The sequence below is a fragment of the Halteromyces radiatus genome (genome assembly GCF_025201355.1).
Source record: "Halteromyces radiatus strain CBS 162.75 chromosome Unknown BX664scaffold_3, whole genome shotgun sequence".
In the NCBI taxonomy this organism is placed as follows: domain Eukaryota; kingdom Fungi; phylum Mucoromycota; class Mucoromycetes; order Mucorales; family Cunninghamellaceae; genus Halteromyces; species Halteromyces radiatus.
This window is the reverse complement of record NW_026251689.1, coordinates 2,237,958-2,259,387: the sequence shown is the minus strand read 5'-3', so window position 1 is coordinate 2,259,387 and position 21,430 is coordinate 2,237,958. Positions and strand designations below refer to the sequence as shown.

General features: G+C 32.1%; 9 protein-coding genes across 9 annotated transcripts; 5 read left to right on the top strand and 4 right to left on the bottom strand.

Moving 5' to 3' along the window:
• The first annotated feature begins 137 nt into the window (after positions 1 to 137).
• Positions 138 to 1,548, top strand: BX664DRAFT_278245 (ras-like protein 3). The gene is made up of 6 exons (XM_051541398.1): positions 138 to 292; positions 439 to 467; positions 534 to 608; positions 718 to 799; positions 860 to 1,053; positions 1,135 to 1,548. The coding sequence occupies exons 1-6, from the start codon at positions 264 to 266 to the stop codon at positions 1,347 to 1,349; spliced, it is 624 nt and encodes a 207-aa protein (XP_051401786.1). The 5' UTR covers positions 138 to 263; the 3' UTR covers positions 1,350 to 1,548.
• A 516-nt stretch (positions 1,549 to 2,064) lies between these two features.
• Positions 2,065 to 4,448, bottom strand: BX664DRAFT_357790 (WD40-repeat-containing domain protein). The gene is made up of 6 exons (XM_051547985.1): positions 4,241 to 4,448; positions 3,938 to 4,135; positions 3,700 to 3,866; positions 3,474 to 3,624; positions 2,997 to 3,386; positions 2,065 to 2,908 (listed from the first exon to the last, which is right to left on the bottom strand). The coding sequence occupies exons 1-6, from the start codon at positions 4,412 to 4,414 to the stop codon at positions 2,360 to 2,362; spliced, it is 1,629 nt and encodes a 542-aa protein (XP_051401785.1). The 5' UTR covers positions 4,415 to 4,448; the 3' UTR covers positions 2,065 to 2,359.
• A 264-nt stretch (positions 4,449 to 4,712) lies between these two features.
• BX664DRAFT_378779 (cytochrome c/c1 heme lyase-domain-containing protein) lies at positions 4,713 to 6,000 on the bottom strand. The gene is made up of 3 exons (XM_051548840.1): positions 5,216 to 6,000; positions 5,051 to 5,134; positions 4,713 to 4,978 (listed from the first exon to the last, which is right to left on the bottom strand). The coding sequence occupies exons 1-3, from the start codon at positions 5,956 to 5,958 to the stop codon at positions 4,774 to 4,776; spliced, it is 1,032 nt and encodes a 343-aa protein (XP_051401784.1). The 5' UTR covers positions 5,959 to 6,000; the 3' UTR covers positions 4,713 to 4,773.
• Positions 6,001 to 6,138: 138 nt separating this feature from the next.
• On the bottom strand, positions 6,139 to 8,430 carry BX664DRAFT_329460 (uncharacterized protein). The gene is made up of 6 exons (XM_051544788.1): positions 8,191 to 8,430; positions 7,926 to 8,108; positions 7,744 to 7,846; positions 7,082 to 7,660; positions 6,681 to 6,995; positions 6,139 to 6,617 (listed from the first exon to the last, which is right to left on the bottom strand). Exons 1-6 carry the CDS (start codon positions 8,350 to 8,352, stop codon positions 6,217 to 6,219), a joined length of 1,743 nt encoding a protein of 580 aa, XP_051401783.1. The 5' UTR covers positions 8,353 to 8,430; the 3' UTR covers positions 6,139 to 6,216.
• A 352-nt stretch (positions 8,431 to 8,782) lies between these two features.
• BX664DRAFT_384778 (actin family) lies at positions 8,783 to 10,894 on the top strand. The gene is made up of 8 exons (XM_051549204.1): positions 8,783 to 8,946; positions 9,064 to 9,391; positions 9,460 to 9,663; positions 9,736 to 9,993; positions 10,099 to 10,254; positions 10,323 to 10,448; positions 10,554 to 10,637; positions 10,751 to 10,894. Exons 1-8 carry the CDS (start codon positions 8,906 to 8,908, stop codon positions 10,844 to 10,846), a joined length of 1,293 nt encoding a protein of 430 aa, XP_051401782.1. The 5' UTR covers positions 8,783 to 8,905; the 3' UTR covers positions 10,847 to 10,894.
• Positions 10,895 to 11,197: 303 nt separating this feature from the next.
• On the bottom strand, positions 11,198 to 12,848 carry BX664DRAFT_329457 (uncharacterized protein). Its single transcript, XM_051544787.1, has 7 exons — positions 12,639 to 12,848; positions 12,472 to 12,549; positions 12,094 to 12,363; positions 11,930 to 12,018; positions 11,746 to 11,847; positions 11,631 to 11,689; positions 11,198 to 11,534 (listed from the first exon to the last, which is right to left on the bottom strand). Exons 1-7 carry the CDS (start codon positions 12,754 to 12,756, stop codon positions 11,435 to 11,437), a joined length of 816 nt encoding a protein of 271 aa, XP_051401781.1. The 5' UTR covers positions 12,757 to 12,848; the 3' UTR covers positions 11,198 to 11,434.
• On the top strand, positions 12,840 to 13,602 carry BX664DRAFT_357785 (telomere-capping, CST complex subunit-domain-containing protein). Its single transcript, XM_051547984.1, has 3 exons — positions 12,840 to 13,018; positions 13,101 to 13,242; positions 13,338 to 13,602. The coding sequence occupies exons 1-3, from the start codon at positions 12,924 to 12,926 to the stop codon at positions 13,461 to 13,463; spliced, it is 363 nt and encodes a 120-aa protein (XP_051401780.1). The 5' UTR covers positions 12,840 to 12,923; the 3' UTR covers positions 13,464 to 13,602.
• Positions 13,603 to 14,071: 469 nt separating this feature from the next.
• Positions 14,072 to 16,193, top strand: BX664DRAFT_295011 (pyridoxal phosphate-dependent transferase). Its single transcript, XM_051542129.1, has 5 exons — positions 14,072 to 14,532; positions 14,619 to 14,683; positions 14,795 to 15,413; positions 15,476 to 15,741; positions 15,811 to 16,193. Exons 1-5 carry the CDS (start codon positions 14,161 to 14,163, stop codon positions 16,163 to 16,165), a joined length of 1,677 nt encoding a protein of 558 aa, XP_051401779.1. The 5' UTR covers positions 14,072 to 14,160; the 3' UTR covers positions 16,166 to 16,193.
• A 1,927-nt stretch (positions 16,194 to 18,120) lies between these two features.
• BX664DRAFT_259458 (uncharacterized protein) lies at positions 18,121 to 21,260 on the top strand (the record flags this gene model as incomplete). The annotated part of the gene is made up of 11 exons (XM_051540587.1): positions 18,121 to 18,326; positions 18,420 to 18,459; positions 18,538 to 18,570; positions 18,650 to 18,675; positions 18,745 to 18,837; positions 18,938 to 19,036; positions 19,117 to 19,581; positions 19,657 to 19,952; positions 20,262 to 20,597; positions 20,688 to 20,797; positions 20,904 to 21,260. 11 exons carry the CDS (start codon positions 18,121 to 18,123, stop codon positions 21,258 to 21,260), a joined length of 2,061 nt encoding a protein of 686 aa, XP_051401778.1.
• Positions 21,261 to 21,430: the final 170 nt, after the last annotated feature.

Below are 21,430 nucleotides of genomic sequence, written 5' to 3'. Positions count from 1 at the left end.
ACTTAAATTCATCATATTGATTTCCAAATAAAATTTTCTTGTATCACCTATTCAATTTTTCTTTTTTTTTTTTTTTCAATTTTGTCTGTCATCCCCCTCTCTCTCTCTCACCTCCTTCCTTTTTTTTTTTTTTTTTTCCTTTGTCTTTTATTCAATCCTCCCTTTTCTTCCTTATTATTTACTTTTTTTTCTTCTTATTGTGTATATTTGACTTTTTATATCTTTATTTTATCACTTATTTATATACCGTTTTTATTCAAACAATGTCAAAGCCTGCTTCATTTTTAAGAGAGTAAGTTTGAAAAAAAAAGATGAATGATTATTAGGATATTAGAAGATGAAAAAAATAAAAAAAAAAAAAGAAACTCATCTAGAATAAAATAAAAACACTAACATTTATATTAATATTTTATTTTATTTTATTTTTTTATTTATTAGATATAAGATTGTAATTGTTGGTGGTGGTGGTAAGTTCATCATTTAATTTATTTTTTTTGAAGTTCTTTTATAATAACAATAATATTTTTAAATAGGTGTTGGAAAATCCGCTATTACAATTCAATTTATTCAATCTCATTTTGTTGATGAATATGATCCTACTATTGAAGGTAAAATAATAAAATAATAATATTATTATTAATTATTATTAGTATAGTTATTATGGTTAAACACTCAAGTTGATTTAAATCCTATTCTTTTTATTATTATTATTATTAGATTCATATCGTAAACAATGTATCATAGATCAAGAAACAGCTTTATTAGATGTTTTGGATACAGCTGGCCAAGAAGAATATAGGTAAAATATATTATTATATATGATATAGTTTAAACTTCATCCTTTTTTTTTTAAATGTAGTGCTATGCGAGAACAATATATGCGTAATGGTGAAGGATTTATTCTAGTTTATTCTATTACTTCTCGTTTATCTTTTGAAGAAATTAGTACATTTTATCAACAAATTCGACGTGTCAAGGATAAGGACTTTTTCCCAATGATTTTGGTAGGCAATAAATGTGATTTAGAAAGTGATCGACAAGTCTCCTCTCAAGGTAATACAACACATAACATGTTTTACATACATATTTACTTAACATACATACATCATACATACATCTTTTTTTTTTTTTTAGAGGGTTATGATTTAGCCAAGGAATTTGGATGTCCTTTTATGGAAACCTCTGCCAAACAACGTATTAATGTGGATGACAGTTTTTATGAAGTAGTTCGTGAAATTCGTCGAATGAACAAAAGGGAACAAGAAAATAGTCGATCAAAATCAGGACAACGTGATCAATATGAATTGGAAAAGGATAGTGGTGGATGCTGTGGATGTGTCTTGATGTAGTTTGATTTAGTTTTTATCTACCTTCTCTCTCTGATTCTTATTCATTTTTTACTATTTCTTATGTTTATTACCCTATTGATTAGTTAATTAGTTCTCTTTATGCTCTTCCTCTTTCTATCATATCATCATCTGTAGTTGAACATTTTTTGGTTGGTTCGATCTACTTTTGAGTTTTTTTGTATTATTTCTTCTTTTTTTTTTCTAGTTTTTTTTTTTTATGTTTTATTATATATATATATTTTTTATCTTTATTATATTATTATTATCCAAAATAAACCGTAATATATTATTATCATTTGTATCGTCTTGATAGTGTACTTTTTTTTTTTTTTTACTGCATTGTAACACACCACTAAAAAGAGGGGATTTGAAATCATTTTGTCAGTCTGTTTGTGCATGCATCCCTTTTTCCCCCCTGTCTATCGCCCAACTTGTTGATTGTTTATATTGCCATCTACATATCATTTGAAATCAAAATTTATCGAGTTTTCTTTATGACCTGTATCTTCTCCCTTTCATGTGGTTTCCATTAGGAAGCATTCTCTTTTCTCTTTATCTTTTGGTCCTACTTGATTTTCCTCCGCCGATCGGGATTTGATAAACTGTAAATGATTTCTTTATATATTGATTTCAATGATTTTATTGAATTATTAAGAGAAGAAAAAAAAAAAAAAGAGAGAGAATATATATATAAATATATATATTGTATATATGAGAGAGACTGTGTGTGTGTGCATATGTGTATCTGGATGATTGATTGATTTTGTATGTGTGGATGTAATATGAGTCAAAGAAAAAAAAAAAAGAGAACTGTGTAAAATAAAAAGGGGACATGAAGTAATATGATCATCTAATGTATAAAATAAAAAGTACAAAAGAAAAAAAATGTATACAAAAAAAATAAATATAATATGGATGATGAATGATGATGATAATGATGATGATGGTGATAAGAATAAATAATAATAATAATAATAATAAAAAGGTTAGCGATAAAAAATGGGACTAAACTAAAAGATATCCAAAGTGGTAAAAGGAGTGTCGGTAGATTTGCCTTTGCCTTCATTTGCCTTCATTTCCATTATATCCAATTGCTTTTGATCCACCACATTCTTTTGATTTTGCTTTCGCATATATCGTTTCTTTGCCGAGTTACGTCCTCGCATTCGTTTTCTATCCTTGACTTGCTCTGGGCCTTCTTGTAAACGTCGTTCTTCTTCATCTTCCCTTTGTCGTTTTTGCATTTCTGCCTTGCTTGTTCGATTCAACTTGCCAATGTCAGTGGGATCCAACACAATCATATCAGGTTGTAACTTGCTCATTAAACTATGAACTTCAGCTTCCTGTCGTTGTTTCTTGGTTTGGAATGGATTAGCTTCAAGAGAGTCAAAGTTGGGTTCACCTGAACCAGGTACTACAATACTACTCATTCCCTTGTAATGACCAATACCTAATACATCTTCATAAGGACAAAAGTTGATATCCATAATAGGTGATCCTGCTTGTAAATGAGTCATATAGGGTGATTCTTGCTTTGTTCGGAATGCGTCCTTCCAGACCTATCACATATATATATAGATAAAGTAAATATACTAATAAACAAAACATATGGTTGTTCTTTTTTTTTTTTTTTTTTTTTTTTTTTACCGTCACATGTGTATTCCAGCCAACTGCCAATAATCCTCTTTGTGAAATTGATAATGAAGTAGCAGGTGCAGGAGTATAATATTCTTGAAGAACACCATAATTTCGGATATCCCATACCTTTAACTGACCATCTAATCCTGAAGTTGCCATATAATGTCCACCCTTATCTACAGCCACAGCTTGAACAGCACCTTTGTGACACAACATCTTGACCAGAGGCGTATGCATAGTAGGAGACCACATTGTTACTGTGCCATTGGTATGACCTAGATGAATCACTGCATTATATGGATTTTGTGTCATAGTTTTGCAACCACCTAGTTTCGTTCGAATTTCACCAACAAGATTACCAGTAGATGTATCTTGATATTTCAAATAACCAGCATTACCCTTGAATCCATAAAAGATATAGAGAGAGAGAAGATGAAAATGAATAAAAGGAAGAGACAAGATAATTATATATGATAGTTAACTTACCACGGTGGCCAATAAAAAGTGGTATGGTAGAAATTCCATCTTGTTGACTTCAATATGATTCTTCATACGATGAATTTCTAAACCAGTTTGATCATAAATAAAGACATATTTCTTTTGAGCCACAGCAAGTAATGTTTCATTGTGAAGCCAACTAAATAAATAAATAATAGTAAAAAGAAAAAAATTAGAAAACAATTGTAAAAAAAAAAAAATAAAAAAAACTTACGTGACGTCTCGAACAGTTTCTTTGACATGAGTTTCAAAGTGTAGTTTGCCATTTTGCCAATCAAAAGCAGCAAGATGACCTTTGCGTCCACCTAAAAGTAAATGTCGTCCATTTCGAGTATAATCAAGTGCATAGGGACCAAAGTCAGGAAGATCCAAAGAAAAGATCTAATGATATATGTAAAGCATTGAATTAGTATTCTTTTTTTTTTTCTCTTCCACCAAACTAATCACTCTACCTTGCTTGCTGTATTGATATCAGTATCTGCAGCCAATTGATCTTGTCTATAGTTATATGTCTTTTCAATCCCTTCGGCTTCCAAGTATCCAGCTTCTTCACCAAGTAACATTTCAGCACGAGCTGCTGATTGAGCTGCATCTCGAGCACTTTCTTGTTGTTTTCGAATACGAGCCTTTAGTTTTTGACCTTTGATTTTCTATTTATTTTTTTTTTTTTAAAAAAAAAAAGAATCAAATTGGTTATATAACATAAACAAAAAGTGGGAATAAAAAGAGTTAATATCATTGTATAGATGCCATACCTCATAATCGATATCATCGCCACGGATATACTTTTCTTCATTAACGACATATTCACGAACAGCCATTTTTGGTTCATTATTGTGTAAAAGAGCACTTGTTTCTTCCTTTTGTTTTTTGTTGTTGCGTTTTTTGTTATTGTCAGACTTGGATTTCGAACGTTTCTCGTCAGCCATGATGATAAAGAAGGGAATCAATTGTAGAAAGAAGAAAAAAAAAAAAAAGAAGAGGATATGTCAAAAAAAAAAAAAGATATAAGAAGCGGTCATTCAAAACATCCCCCTTTTTTTACAGTCTCGCAAGCCACTGCTCAAATTTCCAGGAAACTTTATCAGCGTCAAAATGCATAATTCTTTAAAAAGAGTTCATATGGATAATCAAAAATTTGTTGTTAAATGCCCTTTTTTTTCCCTTCTTCTTGAATTATCAATCAATCAATAAAAAAAAATATAATAAAAATATTCCCTCCAAATATATTCATATAACCAAATAATAAAATGTTTTATTGTCATTCAATGTAAAAAAAAGGTCTAATCTAAATAAATTCACCCTTCTTAAACGCCATCCGCAATCGATCCCAAATCCCACTAGGACTAACAGCAGGTCGGACATCCAGGTAGAAACTAACACCTTGAGGTTTTCGAGGATCTTGTTTACCAGCGTAAAAGTCAATCACATATGTCACTTTTTCACCACAACGATCTACCGTCCAATCATGTCGATCAAAAGGTAAGCTATATCTATAAAAATCATAAAAAAAAAAAATACAAAAAAGATAAATATCATCTATGTTTATTCAGGTATCTATTTACCCTAACCAAGAACGGAATCGTGCTTTAGGAGTAATGTCCTTGGGTCTGCCTTGAAATTTCAAAAGTTTGGGTTGATTGCATTCTCTATATCAAAAAATAAAACAGAAAAAAAAAAAAAGAATTTAATGATAAGTAAATATATAGATATATATTTTGCCTACTTACGTAACATGTAATTGTTCCCACTCCAAAATCTTTTGCCAGGCTTGTTCATTGACAGCATTATGGATAGGAACAACCACAGGCATATCAGCTTCTTCCGGATTCCAATTTTTACGACGCATGGCATTGAAGAACATTTGTTCCGAAGGATATACCCATAGTTTTTCATCCGAATTAGCTCTTGGAATAGATGAGATTTCACGATGTTTTCCCAAATGACCCTTTTGATCTGGTAATGGTTGTTGAGAGATATGAGGCATATAATTACTACTATCAATGGCATCCGAGTCGCATCCTTCTTTTGCTGTACTTGCTTGGGCCGCAGTATGTACTGTTTCGGGGACCACCTTGTCTTCAGGCTTAGGTACAAAATGATGATAACTACTTGGGGTTACTGGGCATTGTGGTTGATCCTCACTTTTAGGTAAAAAATGTTTATATGCGGAAGGATCCACAGGACATTTTGATTCGTCATCCACAGAAGTTAACTTGGTATAGTCACTAAGATCGCTAGGAGCAGTAGTCACAGTTGAGCTTGAGTGTTGAGCCGATGTAGAGGTAGGGTTGGCCACAGTAGTGGTAATGGTAGCTGACTTGTAGGTTAAAGGATCCACAGGACATTTGGAATCATCGTCAACAGGAGTCAAAGTTGAATATTCTACTGTAATTACCTCTGGTGTAGAAGAAGAAGGAGGTTTTTCTGTAATATTTATTTTGGTATGATCAACAGGACATTGGTTAGGCATGATGGTTGGAATGGAGAAATATGAATGGAAAATGGAATAATTAAAAAAAAAAAAAGAAGGAAGAAAAAAAAAAAAAGAAAATAGTGTCAACCCTTGAGCTTCACTTTTTTTTTTATCTTCCGCCAAGTGGGTGTCCTTTCGTGAATAATACATAATGAAATGTAGTATATGTAACAAATAGGGCATTCTTTTATTATTATATTTGTAATCAATACATATGTACAAAAAAAAAAAAGACAAAAAAAATAGGATATGTATTCATTTCTTTGTAGTTCTAGTGTCTAAAGATGAATTTTCAATAAGTGCATCTAACTGAGGTTGTCTTCTGCCTTGTATAGTTGCTACAGATTTTCGTCGACCAGGATTGTAATCAGGGAATTGCTTGGACAATGCACGATCAGAAAAGGAAAAATCATAACCAATAAATGATTTGCTTGCAGATACCTTGGTTGTCGGTGCCAACGATTGGCTAGTAAGATGAGATTCAAAAGGAGAGGAAACATCATTGTCGTTTTGTCTAGCCTTATAAAATACATTGGTTGGATCCATTTTAGCAGGTTGGATAACTTCATCATCATGTGATGGAATAAAAGTACCCATACCAGAATTGATGTTGATTGGCATTGATGTAGCGTATTTGGAAATAGATTGAGATAGATCTGCATATTAAAAAAAAAAAAAATTGGTAAGTTCACTATGTTCTTTTAATTGTTCATGTTTACCTTCATTTTCATCAGTTTCCATCGTAATATCATTATCATCCCCTTGATTTAATTCTGACCCGTTTCCAATATCGACAATGTACTTTCCAGTAAACTTCTTTTTCTTGATCCATGATGTTCCATAGCTATCGAATTCAGACTTATTCTTATCAGATTGATCACCTGTCGTTGCTGCTTCTTCGCTACCAGTATTGTCGTCAAGTTTATTTTCCTCTTTCTTTTCTGTGATTCCATCATCCGATTGTAATTCTTCATCCAAATCAAACATATCTTCATCATCAGAACTTGAATCATTTATAGGTTGTGGTACATCACCTAGTCAAATCAATAATATATATATATAAAGAGTTAATGCTTTTGAATCGTTCTAAATTTATTTTTCTTTCTTTCTTTTATATTACCTTTCGATAATGAGAATAATAAACTATCTTGTTGAGTTAAGCTGTTGGTGATAGCACTTTGATTGAGACTAAAACTGGATCGGCGGTATGAGCTAGGTAAACTGGATACTGTCGGATCGCTGTTATTATCAATGAAACGTACCACGTGAGATTGAGATCTTTTTGATTCAGATTGTCTATCAGATGTTGATGAGATGAGAGATGAGTCATTGGTTGTTGTTTTGATATTTGTTGCAGGATTAGATTGAGAGGTCAAAACAGGTTCGCCAATTGTTGATGTTTGTTGTAAGGTTGATACTTGTTCATCTTGAGTATTAGCCTCTTCAGGGACATCAATACCGGTGATTCTTCTTTCTTTCACTGGATGTTGAGTTTCTACATGGTTCACCGAAAGCACTTTTTGCCAAAGTTTGCTGCTTTCTTCCTTGGCCTTTTTTGTATCTTCTTCCAAACGTTCCATTTCAACCCGTTTCCATTGTTCAATACGTACTTCAGAAGCCAGTCGCATTTTATCCAAAGCTTTTTCCAATACTTGACGCAATTCTTGATGTTGAGCACGTAGCTTTTCTGGAACTTCATCTAGAGATACAAATATAAATATATAAGGAGAAAGTGCATAACAATGATTATTATATGGATATAATTCATGATTTGAACCCTACTTTGATGTGTAATGGTAGCAGGTGATATCAAATTGCTGAGTTTAATGTCGAAAATCGTGGAGAATTGATCATCATTTCTAACATCATCTAATTGACTACCAAACTAATATATATATATATATATATATATGAATGAGTATAAACTTAGATGTACAGTGAATATATAAATATATATAACTTACTAGAGTACCTTCGTGAATAACAACAGATTCATCAGATTGACCAACCAATAAGGAGCCAGAAGAAGACCTATTAGACATTTTGCTATAAACGGAATATACGTTTTTCAAATCACAGTTGAGACATCCCACGGTCATCCAAGGATGAGATGTACTTGTACGAGTTTGAATCAAACTTGAATATGCCTATTAAAAAAATAAAAATAAATTAGATGGATCTGTAAGTATAAATAAATAAATAGCAATATTTATATGTTTAGTTACTTACAACGACAGCACCCATACCAAGATCAAAATGCCAACCAGCAATAGGAGCTTCCTGAAACCAATATTGTTGTCGTTCTGTAGCATGATGTTTCAAAGAATATTTACTTGATAAATGTATCTTGATATTAAGGCAAGGACACGCGTAGATAACATGACCAGACATTAGAAAGTGGTATATGAGGGTAAAGTGAAAATAAAAGAAAAAAGAATAAAATAAAATGGATATGAGAGGGAAAAAAAAAAAGATATGTACAAAAGGAAAAAAAAATGAGAATGCTCCAATCAAATTCATGACCAATATTGAAATTCCGTAATTCTTTTTTTTGTTAAGAGGATAACAGTTTGTATATAGAAAATATATATATTATATATAATTTACAGATGATTATTATTTTATAAACATAAACTAATGCTCGAAATACAATAATCAATGTTAAAATGATATATCACTTAATTTGTTGATAAAGAGTGTTCTTATTCATGAACAATACGCTTATGTTGGAAAGTTGCCGGTGATTGAATATGGCCAATATTTTTTGTTTCCGTCTTTCTTTTCCTTTTCTTTTTTTTTTTTTTTTCCCTTTTAGCTACATACATCACTTTTTATACGTTTTTCATTCTTCGGCAACTTTGGTCAACTTTATCTTTTTATATCTATTTTATTTACCGCTGTTATAACGATTGACAAAAAAAAGAAGTAAAAGAAAAATATCAATATGAGTAATCTTCCAGTAGTTGTTATGGATAATGGTACTGGGTAAGTGACTGAACCGTTTTTTTTTTTTTTTTCATCTCATCTTATAAGACTTGGCGCGTTAATTAACTAAGAATATACTAATAACTTTTTTTTTTTATTTTAATTTTAATTTAATAGGTACTCTAAACTCGGTTTCAGTGGTAACAATGAACCTTCATTTGTTTTCCCAACTGCTATTGCAACACACGAAAGTCCTTCGGCATCTGGTGCTCCTGGTGTCCCTTCAAAACCTTCTTTTCTTAGTAGCAACTTGGCATCAAAACGTGGTATGGAAGACTTGAACTTTGTTATTGGTGATGAAGCTCTTGCTCAAGCAAAAACAATGGCTCTCAATTATCCTATTCGTCATGGACAAATTAACAACTGGGACCATATGGAAAGATTTTGGGAACAGTCTATTTTCAAGTACTTACGTTGTGAACCTGAAGATCATCACTTTTTATTGGTAAATACAGAAAATCATGATATATATATAGTACTTATTTTTTTTTTTTTTTTTTTTTTGCTTTCAAGACCGAACCTCCACATAATCCTCCTGAAAATCGTGAAATGACAGCTGAAATTATGTTTGAATCTTTCAATGTGAAGGGCCTTTATATTGGTGTTCAAGCAGTTTTGGCCCTTGCTGCTTCATGGACTTCCAGTAAAGTTAGTGAACAAACCTTGACTGGTACAGTTGTTGATTCTGGTGATGGTGTTACTCATGTTATTCCAGTGGTAAGTGAACTCGGATTTTATACGAATGTTATAATATCTCACCTTTTTTTATTTTTATTATTATTTTTATAGGCTGAAGGTTATGTGATTGGTAGTTCAATCAAAAGTATTCCTATTGCTGGACGCGATATTACCTCATTTGTGCAGCAATTATTACGTGAACGTGGTGAAACAAGCATTCCTCCTGAAGATTCTTTACGTGTTGCTGAAGCTATCAAGGAAGATTTCTCTTATGTGTGTCCTGATATAGTCAAAGAATTCAAAAAGTATGATCAAGAACCCGACAAACATTTCAAGAAATACGAAGGACTTCACACTGTGACTGGTAGAGTAAGTAAAAAAAAAAAAAATAAAGTAAAATTTATAGGAAAATGATAAAATTACTATCTTCTTATTAATGCATTTTTTTTTTCGTGTGTTTTTTTTTTTTTTTAGAATTATTCTGTTGACGTTGGTTTTGAACGATTCCTTGCCCCTGAAATTTTCTTCAATCCTGAAATTGCAAGCTCTGATTTCCTTACTCCTTTACCTGAAGTGGTAGATAACGTTGTACAAACTAGTCCCATTGATGTTCGTAGAGGTCTTTACAAGGTAAGATAAATTCGTATTTTGTGCCCTTATCATGCAAGACTGATTCCTTATTTTTTTTTTATGATTAGAACATCGTACTCTCTGGTGGGTCCACAATGTTCAAAGGTTTCGATAAGAGACTTCAAAGAGATATCAAACGAGTTGTTGATCAACGTATACGTGCTAGCGAAGAAATCAGTGGTGGTGCTATGAAGGTAAAAATAAGGAAGATTATTTTTTTATTAGGGAAAATATACCAACTGATTCTCTTTCTTTCTTTCTTTCTTTCTCTCTTTTTGTCTGTGCGTGTAATTTGTTAGGCCACTCCCATGGAAGTTAATGTCATCTCTCACAAGAAGCAACGTCATGCTGTATGGTTTGGTGGTAGCTTGCTTGCATCAACGGTAAGATCTTCTTTGTTTATAAAAAAAGAAAAAAAAAAAAAAGAAAGAAAAAGGGATCATCCTAGTAACCCGATAAGTACTCAAAACTTAATTTTTCTTCTTTTTCCATGTAGGCCGAATTCCAAGGTTATTGCCACACCAAGGCAGAATATGATGAATATGGACCTAGTATTTGTAGACATAATCGTGTATTTGGTAGCGTTTTGTGATGTTGAAAGCTGATTATTAATAAAGTTTTATATATTATGTATCCTTGTATTTGGTGCTTATTGTTTTAGTCTACATTTTCTACAATGGGTGATATATGATGAATGGAGGTAATGGCGATGGTGATAATGACTTTTTAAGACACATATGATATTCTTCGAGATGATGAAAAATGACGAAATTATCAACTTAAAAAAAATACATACAACAAGGATGATTTTCTTTTGTGTCCATGTGTGATTCCATAGTTGACATACCAGCAACTCTTAATGTTAGCAGCTCTGCCACTTTGTCTATTAATGTACAGATATGAAAAGTCAAAAAGTGAAAAAGAAAAAAAAATCAAAATGTACGTTCGTTCTAAATGATATTTTTATTGTGGTTGTAACAATGAATTATTAGAGACGTCAAGCCCAAAAATAAGAAAATCAATAAAATACATTATATCAAATAAAAGTATAATCTAAAAATATTGATTGATATATTGATTATATGAATATACTAGGAATCTGAATGACAAAAGAGGAGAGATAAATACAACGACAAACAAGAAAGATAAAAGATAAATAAATAAAAATAGATCTACAGATCTAGGTAGCCTTGGACAAATAAAGACCATGACTATGAATATAATCAATCACGGGATCCGGTAGTAAGTATTTGATAGACATACCCCGTTTAACAAATAACCTGTCATCAAAGTATATGCATTTATATAAAAAAGAGAGAATACGCCGTATTAGTTCAGTTCAATATTCCCTTCCTCTCGTTTTTCCTCGTTTATACCTTATTTTTGTTGAGCTAATGTCGTTATGTATCAATTGCTTGATGACGATGACGTTCATCTACATAAAATATCAAAGATGAATTCAAATTTCCTTTTTCATTTTTGTTTGCTTACCCTATGTTGATAAAGAATATCGTGGGAAAGTAAAAAGCCATATACATCAGTTCCAGTACGTTCAATAATGACACAGCCGTAGTGACCAACAATGTGATGTAACTATAGTAAATAACGTGGGCATAAGAATAATAAATTAAACCAAATTCTTTTAGTTTTATTCAAAAAAGAAAAATTTACTTACATCATTGGAAGACCATACACCAGGGTGACCAAATGAAGAGATCAAATCACCGCCAGCCAATAGCATGATGCGAATCTTTTTGTAATCACCTATGATCAATAATGAGTAAAAAAGTGATTAATATTAGAACAATGACATTATATACCTATACACCTGATTCTTACCATTTTGAGTACGAATACCACCATGTATTTGATTCAATTGATAATCAAAATGATCTAAAACCACTGCCGTCCGTTGATAAGTTGTTTGACGAGCTTCAAATGAATCGACCATTAACCAGTCTGATGTACTTTCCACGGCAAGTTGACACATTTTTACCCGATGCTTTGCTGGAGCCAGTCCTTCCTTCATATATGCATCTGACACTGGCGAATAGTAACCTGCTAATAATTCATATTCATCCCGTTCTCTGAAATGATCTCTTGCCATATCTAATGTTCATGTTCCAATTAAAAAGAATAATAATAATAATAAAAAAAAAGAAGGTTATAAAACAATAGATACAGTAGGCCTCTCACCATAAAGTTTGAGCTACTTACCAAACATGCGTAGGTGTAAATACGTGATGGGAGAATAAGATCCACAAGCAACCACTACCAAAGGAATTTTACTATCGTCTAAATAGTCCATTATAGATAAATAAAAAAAACAAAAGTTGAGCAAATACTATTTTATTTTTTAATTATTATTCCAAATTAGAACTTACCCGTCATCTTTTCTGGTAACAGGTGAGTAGGGAATTCATAGTCATGGTCAAAGTCAGAATCACGATCTTGAAGTATTTTGGCATTCAAAGTGGAAGCCATGACAAGAGGACTTGACATGGTTGTATATATTATTATATATATATGTATAAATAAAAAGAAAGAACTAAACCAGCGAGTTCTTCCTATTTGAAAGAAAGAAAAAAAAAAAAAAAAAAGATAAGAAAAAAAAAGAGCAGCGGAAATTCAATCTTGTCCTTTTCTTCCCTTTTGTTCTACCTTTTCTCATGACAACAGTTTCTCCAGGAAAATTAGTGTTACTACAAGATTTAATACAGGATCCACAACGATATGACAATACTTCTATTCGTATTACTGGAAGGTAAGGTACTCCTTCTTATTCTTTTTTTTTCTCTTAAAAAAAACAACTATTAATATTCATTAATCTTTTTTTACTTAAATAGACTAGTCAACTTTCAACCAGCAAATAATATTGCGATCATTGAATATAAACAGAGTAGTCTTCAATTAGATACTGAATTGATTGATATTGGAATGAATACAGGAACCATGGTACAATGTATTGGGGAAGTGAAATACGATCAGGTAAAATATATATATATATATATATATTATTCCTAATTCTGAAACTAGTACCGAGACTTTTTACTCACTCCTTTTTTTTTTTTTCCTTTTGAAAGCAATTGGGACAACTTGTGCTTAAGCCAAGAATTATCCGTGACGTAGACTCATTAGATATGAATTTATTCGAAAAGACAGTATTACTTCGCCAACAACATGAACAAACTACATACCCATCGTCATAGTTACTCTTTTTTTTTTTTGTTTGATTTATTAGTTATACTGTATACACTTTATTTTCTTTTTAATAAAACGATTAAAAATGTATACATTCGGAACCCATGTTGATTTTTTTTTCTTTTTTTAACATTGAAAGGGATAGATAAACATGGATATTTCCTTTTTGGGGAAAAGAGGCTGAAAATACAGTATTGTTTCTAATGCTTAAATATCGTGTTTTTGCGACATCTTATTTTTGAATTCCGTACCTAAATACATTTACTGGATGTTTTTTATGCCGGGGGGGTCATCTGATAAAATTTTGTTGACAGGACGACACCATCGGGGAGAGAGACAGCATATTGATGAGATGATAGATGAACGACAAATCCAATATATAATCCTCCTTTGAAATGCAATGATTATATCCTTTTCTCCTCCAACTAGGAGATCAAATGAATTAGAAATGCATTACAAGGGTTTTGGTTTTTAGGGGTTGGAGGTAAAGAATAAAAAAAAAAAACTATAGTGAATGAATATAGTAAGCAATTATAATTAGATCTCAGACAAAAGTAACTGGGCTTCACTCTAAAAAAGCTGAGACACTGAAAAGTTTTCCTTTCACTTCTTCTTTTATTAGTCCTCTTTCCGTTTTTTTTTTTTTTTCCTCGTTCTTTTCTTCTTTTTTATTTTTCATCATCCTCTTCATTTCAATAGAACAATATGGGGAAAGGAAAGCGCGCTCACACTATCAGTATTCCAAGTATCAATTTGACAACGCCCAAATCGTCTAGTGATCATTCTTTTAGCGTGTTACCTCCTAGCTTTCTCCAGAAAAATTCTTCTAGTACAACTACCACCATCACATCTTCTGATATTAGTAATACTTGGACTCCTCCTTCCACTACTCATTGGTCTCCTCCTCGCAAAACTAAACGATATGATGACTTGGAACATAAACTAGAAGCTGCCCCTTTATATATATTGGTATCAACATATCTCAACTATTTCGTTCTTATTCTTTTTGGTCATTTACGTGATATTATGGGCAAATTCTTTAAACCTCATGCTTATTCTCACTTGAGGATGAATCAGGTAAAAAATAAAAGAAATAATAAAAAAAATAGAGTATATATAAAATAAGTATACTAAAACAAGCCTACTTCTTTTTTTTCTTTTAGGGTTATGCACCTCTTGTATCTGATTTTGATTCCTTTTATACACGGCGTCTCTATCTTCGTATTCGGTAAGTAAAATGGAAAATGAACAAAAATTATAAAAAGAAAAATAAAAACATGTGTAACCATATTATTTATATGTACCTTTCTTTTTTTTTTCTTTCATCGTGAATGAATAGTGATTGTTGGAATCGACCTATTACTGGAGTTGCCTCTAGAACAGTCAAATTGTTGGAACGTGTCAGTTATGACTACAATCATACTTTTCGATTGACAGGCAAAGTCACAGAAAATCTCAACTTTGCTTCTTACAATTATTTGGGATTTGCACAGAAAGTTGGACCTTGTGCAGATGCAGTGGAACAAGCAACTTTAACCAATGGTATTCCTTCTCCAAGTCCTCGCGCTGAAGCTGGTTCAACACAACTGCATGCCGATCTTGAACGTTTGGTGGCTCGATTTGTTGGAAAAGAAGATTCTATGGTTGTTAGTATGGGTTTCGCTACCAACTCCACTACTATTCCAGCTCTTGTTAGTAAAGGTTGTTTGATTATTTCTGATGAAATGAATCATTCTTCTATTGTCTTTGGTGCTCGTCTCTCTGGTGCATCTGTTCGTGTATTCAAACATAATAACATGGATGATTTGAGAGAATTACTTCGTGAAGTCATTTCTCAAGGTCAACCTCGTACTCACCGTCCTTGGAAGAAGATTTTGGTCATTGTGGAGGGTCTTTATTCTATGGAAGGTACCGTCGTTAATCTTCCTGAAATCATCAAACTCAAAAAGGAATTCAAGGTAAGTTAAAAGGAAAAAAAAAAGACATTTATCTTGATGTTTCTTTTTTTTTCTATTTATAGTTCTATTTGTATGTGGATGAAGCTCATTCTATTGGTGCCCTTGGTGAAAATGGTGGTGGCGTTTGTGACTTTTATGGTGTGGATCCTGTTGAAGTTGATATTTTAATGGGTACATTTACCAAATCTTTTGGTGCTGCTGGTGGTTACATTGCTGCTGACAAGTCCGTTATTGACCATTTACGTATCAATAATCATGGATATATTTATGCTGAACCTATCTCTGTCCCTGTGGCACAACAAGTATTAACTAGTATGAAGATTATTTGGTAATAGATCAATATATATATATATGTGATAGAACAAATACTTATATTTTTTTTTTATTTTTCTAATAGTGGTGAAGATGGTACAGATGATGGTCGCCTTCGTATCAAAAGACTAGCTGAAAATTCACTTCATTTTGCGGCTAGATTACGTGCTCTTGGATTTATTGTTTATGGTGATCATGGCAGTCCTGTGGTACCATTGTTATTGTTTAACCCTGCAAAAATTCCTGCCTTTTCTCGGGAACTATTGAAGCGTGGTATCGCTGTTTGTGTTGTAGGTTATCCGGCAACTCCTATCATAACGTCACGTGCAAGATTCTGTTTATCGGCGTCTCATACCAAAGAAGATATCGACCGTGCTGTGGAAACTATTAGTGAAGTGGGCGATTTACTGATGTTGAAGATTAGTCAAGAAGCCAAATAGAAACCATAGTTATTTATTATTTACACCCTATTACTTTTTTTTTTTTTTTTTTTTTACGTTTTATTCTGTTATATCACCATTTTTATTATTATTATTATTATTATTATTATTATTACTATTTACTTTTTATGTATCAATCTTTACTTTTATGATCTTCAAATCAAGCCTTAATAAAGTAGCCGATGTATTGGTCATTATCGATATATTGATTTCATTATATACCCCATGATTCCTATTATAAACGAATTTTATATATAAATTCTTTTATAGAAATAGGATGAACACAAACGACAAAGCAGACCGGAATCTTAAAAGCGTCATGCACATAGGCACATCCATCTATTATTACATAGTTCATCTTTGAATTTGAACCAAAATATTTCTTTTTTTCTTTGCATCAAGGAAGAAAAAAAAAGTATAATCTCTCTCTCTCTCTCTTTCGTTTGATTAATACAATACAAAAACAGTAAACACGTGGTTTTATAGTGTACGATAAAATCCAACGATCTACTAAAATAAAGATACGGATGATATCAATTACGACTACCAACCATCATCATCATTATAGGCTGTACCTTACTTTTTTTTTTTCCTTGAGGTCACACAGCTGTGTTTGGTAAAGGTCATTCTCTTTCCTGAAACCTTAAAACTCATCTAAGGAAAAGCTTCCCACCCAATATAATTTATCTTTCTTTTTCTTCCTTTGTTCTCTATCTTTTTCTTTTCTTTTCTTTTCTTTTTTTGTTGTTGTTGTTGCTGTTATTGTTATTTATTTATTTATTTTTTTTACTGCTGTTGTTATTAGTGATTTTGATTTGATTTTTCTTTTTTTTTTTTTCAAGAAGACGATGGACCTTAACATTTGCCTCTATTGTGAAAAACCTATTACTGATGATGTAATAAAGAAAAAGATGACACTTCTTTTCTTTATTTATAAGGAAGAAGGACTGATTTTTTTTATATATGTATATAGAAATCCTCATTTTGCTCAAGTACATGTAGAAATCAAGAATCAAAGCAACAAGGTATCATTGGAATAGCTGATTGTCATTCCAATCCAACTATGGTGATGATGATGAGATCCAATAGCCTACATTCCCTGACTCCGACATCTTCATCTTCATCACCACCGCCATATGAAATGGCTTATCATCGACGCCAATCATTTTCATATAGTCCTACTAATATGCGTCGTCGTCCATCTAATAGTTTATCTTCTTCCTCTTTCAATTCATTATCATCTTCTACGGTATCTTTTGACAATTTGAAATATTTTCGTCCTATTATGGTAGAAGATACTTCCTCATACCCTGTATATACTCCATAAGCATTTTATATATAACCTCTTTGTATTGTTTTTTTTTCTTTCTTTCTTTCTTTTTAATCTCTATCTATTTATCTATTTATTTTCTATTTAGTTTATTATGTTGACTTGGTTCACTTTAAAATTCATATATTACTGTAATAAAAATGACATTTTTTTATATATAAAATTTGTTTGATACCTTCTTGATTTTATCTATAAAATTCATCATGCAGTTACTTCATCATCATAGTTACATCCTAAGCTTATTTCAAAATAAAAAGTCTCAAAATCAAAGTTTCTTATCCAATCTCCTTTTTTCAAAAAGAACACTTCATTCATGGAAATGTATTGAAAATCCGATCGTGTCCATTTTTATTTTCTACATTTTTTCCGTCTTCCTTCTTTTCACTTCCTTGTTGTTAAAAAAAAAAAACAATTCATAGAATGGAAAAACAAAGTGATAGCCAAGGGACTCCTTCACCATTCATACCTACTGGCGTACCAAGTTTATCTACTGCTACTGGTAAAAAAAAAAAAACCCCTATATATATCTTTAACTTTTGTGTATTTATTGATGTTCTTTATCTCTTTGTTCTTATTAGCAAACACGGATATCCATTCAGTAGCAGAAGCTCCTGTAGACTCTAGAATGACTATAGATAAAGCTACAACAGGACCAGCACCTACAGCAACTCAACCCACAGCAGCAACTACAACAACAGAACAAAATAACACCTCTACCAATGTTGATCCTACACAGCCTACTGACGACAATGCCACCCTTCAGAACCAAAAATATGTGGAAGAGTTTCAATATTTATTGGAAAAAAGTCAAAGTTTATTCAGTGGTTTAAGGTAAGCAATTCATTTCATATAATCAAGTTTGTGTTTTCTAGGAAAAAAAAAAAGGATATAACTTGACATCTCTTGTTTTTATCGTTGTTTTAGGGATTTACCACCTACTGGTAGTCATCGTCAATGGCGTCCAGTAAGAAAAGAAAAAAAAAAATACAAAAGACTATGATGTAAATGGACTATTAATGTATTTCTTTCGTTTCTATGTTAGTATTTTGAAAAAACATTTGAAGTATATACCAAGGTACTTAAAAAAAATATCACAACTATCATCAAATAGTCTATTGATTTCTTTCTTTTTTTTTTTTTTGCAAATATTTTAGTTGTGGAAATTTCAACAAGCTCATAGGTAATAATGATTCACTATTGGCATAATATGATGATGAATAAACGAAGGAATTTTTGATTTATTTGATAGGCCATTATTGGAAGATAAAAGTAATTACGGATTGAAACGATGGGAAGTAGGCGAAATAGCTAGCAAAATTGGACAACTCTATTATCATTACTAGTAAGTTTCAACTTGTAGGGATGGATCTTACCTTTTTTTTTAGGTTTGGTACACTACAAATATTAAACTTCTATTTAATTTCATCTTTTTAATTCAATAGTTTACGAACAAGCGAAACTAATTATCTGAACGAAGCTTATGTATTTTACGAAGCAATTCATGATAGACAATATTTCAAGAACATTTTGGAAGTAAAAAAGTAAGATTAAATTTTTTTTTATTGGTATCAATGTGATGTGATCTGACTTTTTATTATATAATTTATTATATAATTGGTAGTCCTGCTTTGATGATTAAGAAAATGCGATATTATGCTCGATTTATAGTGGTATGCCTATTACTCAACAAGGATGAAAACATACGTCTACTGATTAGTGAACTGGAACAATTGATTGACGAATACACTAAAACATTTAAACCTCTGGATGCGAAGGAATGGCTGATGGTATTACAAGAAATTACGACATTCATGGAAGCAGAAAAAAAATTGGTACCGATCAATGCCGACAGAACTCAAGTACCCATTCAACACAGACTTCCTGCAATGCAAGTCGACAAGCCACAAGGACTCAAATTACAAGAAGCGATTCTGGTTGGAAACTATCAAAATCAAATTAAATTCTCTGAACTAACTCTGGACATGTATCGAATGTTACAATCTTTGGAACGGGAACCTACACTCCACAGCAACAAGACAGCTTATCGAGAGCACCATCATCAACCTCTTGATCATACCACTCCTGCGTCTGAAAAGAAGGATCCAATACATATTAAGGATGATAGTACTACAGTCAACACCACCACAACATCACACACGAGCAATATTACACCACAACATCACGATAAATCACATCCTTCTGGCACCAGTAAACGAATAAATCCACACAAATATTTACTTTATCGACCTACATTCACTCAGCTCTTGGTGTATATAGCAACAGCATTCAAGGATACCGGGGACAATGGAGTCATGTTATTATACATCTCGGCTGATGGTTGTGTTAATCAATCACCACACGGATTTGGCTTTGGGGGTGGAATTTCGACAAGTCAACGAAAACCAGGCATCAACACTACTACTAATGGGACGAATACAATTATCAATACCTCTACTGGTGCAGGCTCATCACAATTGCCTGGGGCGACTACCAGTTCAGTATCTGCCAGCAATACCAACACCACTGGTATTGATCCACATCAATCAACAGCAACATCTATCACCAACAATGCCACTGGAACCAATACATCAAATGTTTCGGGAACATCTGCTGCTACTCTTTCATCTTCTGCTTCTTCAGGAATGAAAAATACCAACGCATCAAATACAGCTATGGCCGGTGGAACAACGGCTGGCAACAACAGTGGAATGTCTACAACTGGAGGAAACAGCTCAATTATGAAGACATCCTCTCCATCAGTACAAGCTTGTTTATACCCAGCCGATCTGATTCCGTTCACACGCAAGCCTTTATTCTTGATTATCGACAGTAATAACAGTACGGCTTTTCAACAAACCATTCCCAACCTCTTTGATCAACCTCTTATGTGTTTACTCTCACCAACAGTCTACCCTTCTTCAATACAAGATAAAAGTGAAATTGGTAGTCTATTTACTTTATTTTTACATACACCACTTTTAGGTTTTTGTTCAGTGTCAGATATTGGTAATTTAGATCAAACGAAATGGGATGAATGCATACACAAGGTTACACAACTGGAACGAATGATTGGAAAATTATTACTGGAGGATCCTGATTTAGGTAAAATCCGAACATTTTTATATGTTTATCTTTTTTTTTTGACCTTTATTTTATATATATATATATATATATATACATATTGGATGATAGATACAAATGTCAAACGCTTTATGACAGATGACTTTTTATGGACTTTTATTATACGATTTGTTTTATGTGGAATCATCTTACGGTATCATTCCTCCTTTAAAAATGAAAAGGTAAACTGAATCACCAAAAAAAAAAAAAAAAAAAAAAAAAAAAAAAAAAAAAAAAAAAAAAAAAAAAACGACAAACTAATTATACTTCTTTGTTGTGGTGAAATAGTCATATCCAACTAGTTATCCCAATATACCTGAAATCATTTATACTGCTCCTGAAATCATGACTTTATTTAGTGAACTCGCTTTGATTGCTAATGTCAGTACTTACTTCAATATTCCGGTACCAACCACTACACCAGCTTCTTCCGTTGTTGGCACTTCCGTCAATCCCGCTAGTTCTGCCGGTCCTGCAACTTCTACGACTAATGTCACAACCAATCCTCCAGGAACATCCATGATCAATCAACAACAACAACAAGAGCAACAAGAACAACGATCACAAGAACAACAAATATCTGGACAACATCATTCAGCTACACATTCATCATCGAATAATGCGGTGCCTATGGACACGATATAGTAGTAGTTTAGTTTGGAAAAGGAAAAAAAGCTATCTTGATATTTTTATTCCTATTCTGTGTATTTGACAAAAAGGAAAATAAAAGAAAAAAAGGTTGATTTATATGCCCTGTACAGAAAAATAAGGATCATTCTGTCTTTCTCGAATTATTATATATCATCTGATACAGT

Coding starts and splice junctions, on each gene's coding strand:
- BX664DRAFT_329457 (XM_051544787.1), bottom strand. CDS start 12,756: ATGTCAAGTCCTCTTGTCATGGCTTCCACTTTGAATGCCAAAATACTT. Junction 12,364..12,471: donor TTTACACCTACGCATGTTTG/GTAAGTAGCTCA, acceptor CATGAACATTAG/ATATGGCAAGAGATCATTTC. Junction 11,535..11,630: donor ATTAGCTCAACAAAAATAAG/GTATAAACGAGG, acceptor CTTTGATGACAG/GTTATTTGTTAAACGGGGTA.
- BX664DRAFT_378779 (XM_051548840.1), bottom strand. CDS start 5,958: ATGCCTAACCAATGTCCTGTTGATCATACCAAAATAAATATTACAGAA. Junction 5,135..5,215: donor TGGGAACAATTACATGTTAC/GTAAGTAGGCAA, acceptor TTTTTGATATAG/AGAATGCAATCAACCCAAAC. Junction 4,979..5,050: donor CGATTCCGTTCTTGGTTAGG/GTAAATAGATAC, acceptor TGATTTTTATAG/ATATAGCTTACCTTTTGATC.
- BX664DRAFT_278245 (XM_051541398.1), top strand. CDS start 264: ATGTCAAAGCCTGCTTCATTTTTAAGAGA. Junction 609..717: donor ATATGATCCTACTATTGAAG/GTAAAATAATAA, acceptor TATTATTATTAG/ATTCATATCGTAAACAATGT. Junction 800..859: donor GCTGGCCAAGAAGAATATAG/GTAAAATATATT, acceptor TTTTAAATGTAG/TGCTATGCGAGAACAATATA.
- BX664DRAFT_329460 (XM_051544788.1), bottom strand. CDS start 8,352: ATGTCTGGTCATGTTATCTACGCGTGTCCTTGCCTTAATATCAAGATA. Junction 8,109..8,190: donor TTGGTATGGGTGCTGTCGTT/GTAAGTAACTAA, acceptor TTTTTTTAATAG/GCATATTCAAGTTTGATTCA. Junction 7,847..7,925: donor TTATTCACGAAGGTACTCTA/GTAAGTTATATA, acceptor TATATATATTAG/TTTGGTAGTCAATTAGATGA.
- BX664DRAFT_295011 (XM_051542129.1), top strand. CDS start 14,161: ATGGGGAAAGGAAAGCGCGCTCACACTATCAGTATTCCAAGTATCAAT. Junction 14,533..14,618: donor CTCACTTGAGGATGAATCAG/GTAAAAAATAAA, acceptor TTTTTCTTTTAG/GGTTATGCACCTCTTGTATC. Junction 15,414..15,475: donor AACTCAAAAAGGAATTCAAG/GTAAGTTAAAAG, acceptor TTCTATTTATAG/TTCTATTTGTATGTGGATGA.
- BX664DRAFT_357785 (XM_051547984.1), top strand. CDS start 12,924: ATGACAACAGTTTCTCCAGGAAAATTAGTGTTACTACAAGATTTAATA. Junction 13,019..13,100: donor TCTATTCGTATTACTGGAAG/GTAAGGTACTCC, acceptor TTACTTAAATAG/ACTAGTCAACTTTCAACCAG. Junction 13,243..13,337: donor GGGAAGTGAAATACGATCAG/GTAAAATATATA, acceptor TCCTTTTGAAAG/CAATTGGGACAACTTGTGCT.
- BX664DRAFT_357790 (XM_051547985.1), bottom strand. CDS start 4,414: ATGGCTGACGAGAAACGTTCGAAATCCAAGTCTGACAATAACAAAAAA. Junction 4,136..4,240: donor GCGATGATATCGATTATGAG/GTATGGCATCTA, acceptor AAAAATAAATAG/AAAATCAAAGGTCAAAAACT. Junction 3,867..3,937: donor ATATCAATACAGCAAGCAAG/GTAGAGTGATTA, acceptor ATATATCATTAG/ATCTTTTCTTTGGATCTTCC.
- BX664DRAFT_384778 (XM_051549204.1), top strand. CDS start 8,906: ATGAGTAATCTTCCAGTAGTTGTTATGGATAATGGTACTGG. Junction 8,947..9,063: donor GTTATGGATAATGGTACTGG/GTAAGTGACTGA, acceptor TTAATTTAATAG/GTACTCTAAACTCGGTTTCA. Junction 9,664..9,735: donor TTACTCATGTTATTCCAGTG/GTAAGTGAACTC, acceptor TTATTTTTATAG/GCTGAAGGTTATGTGATTGG.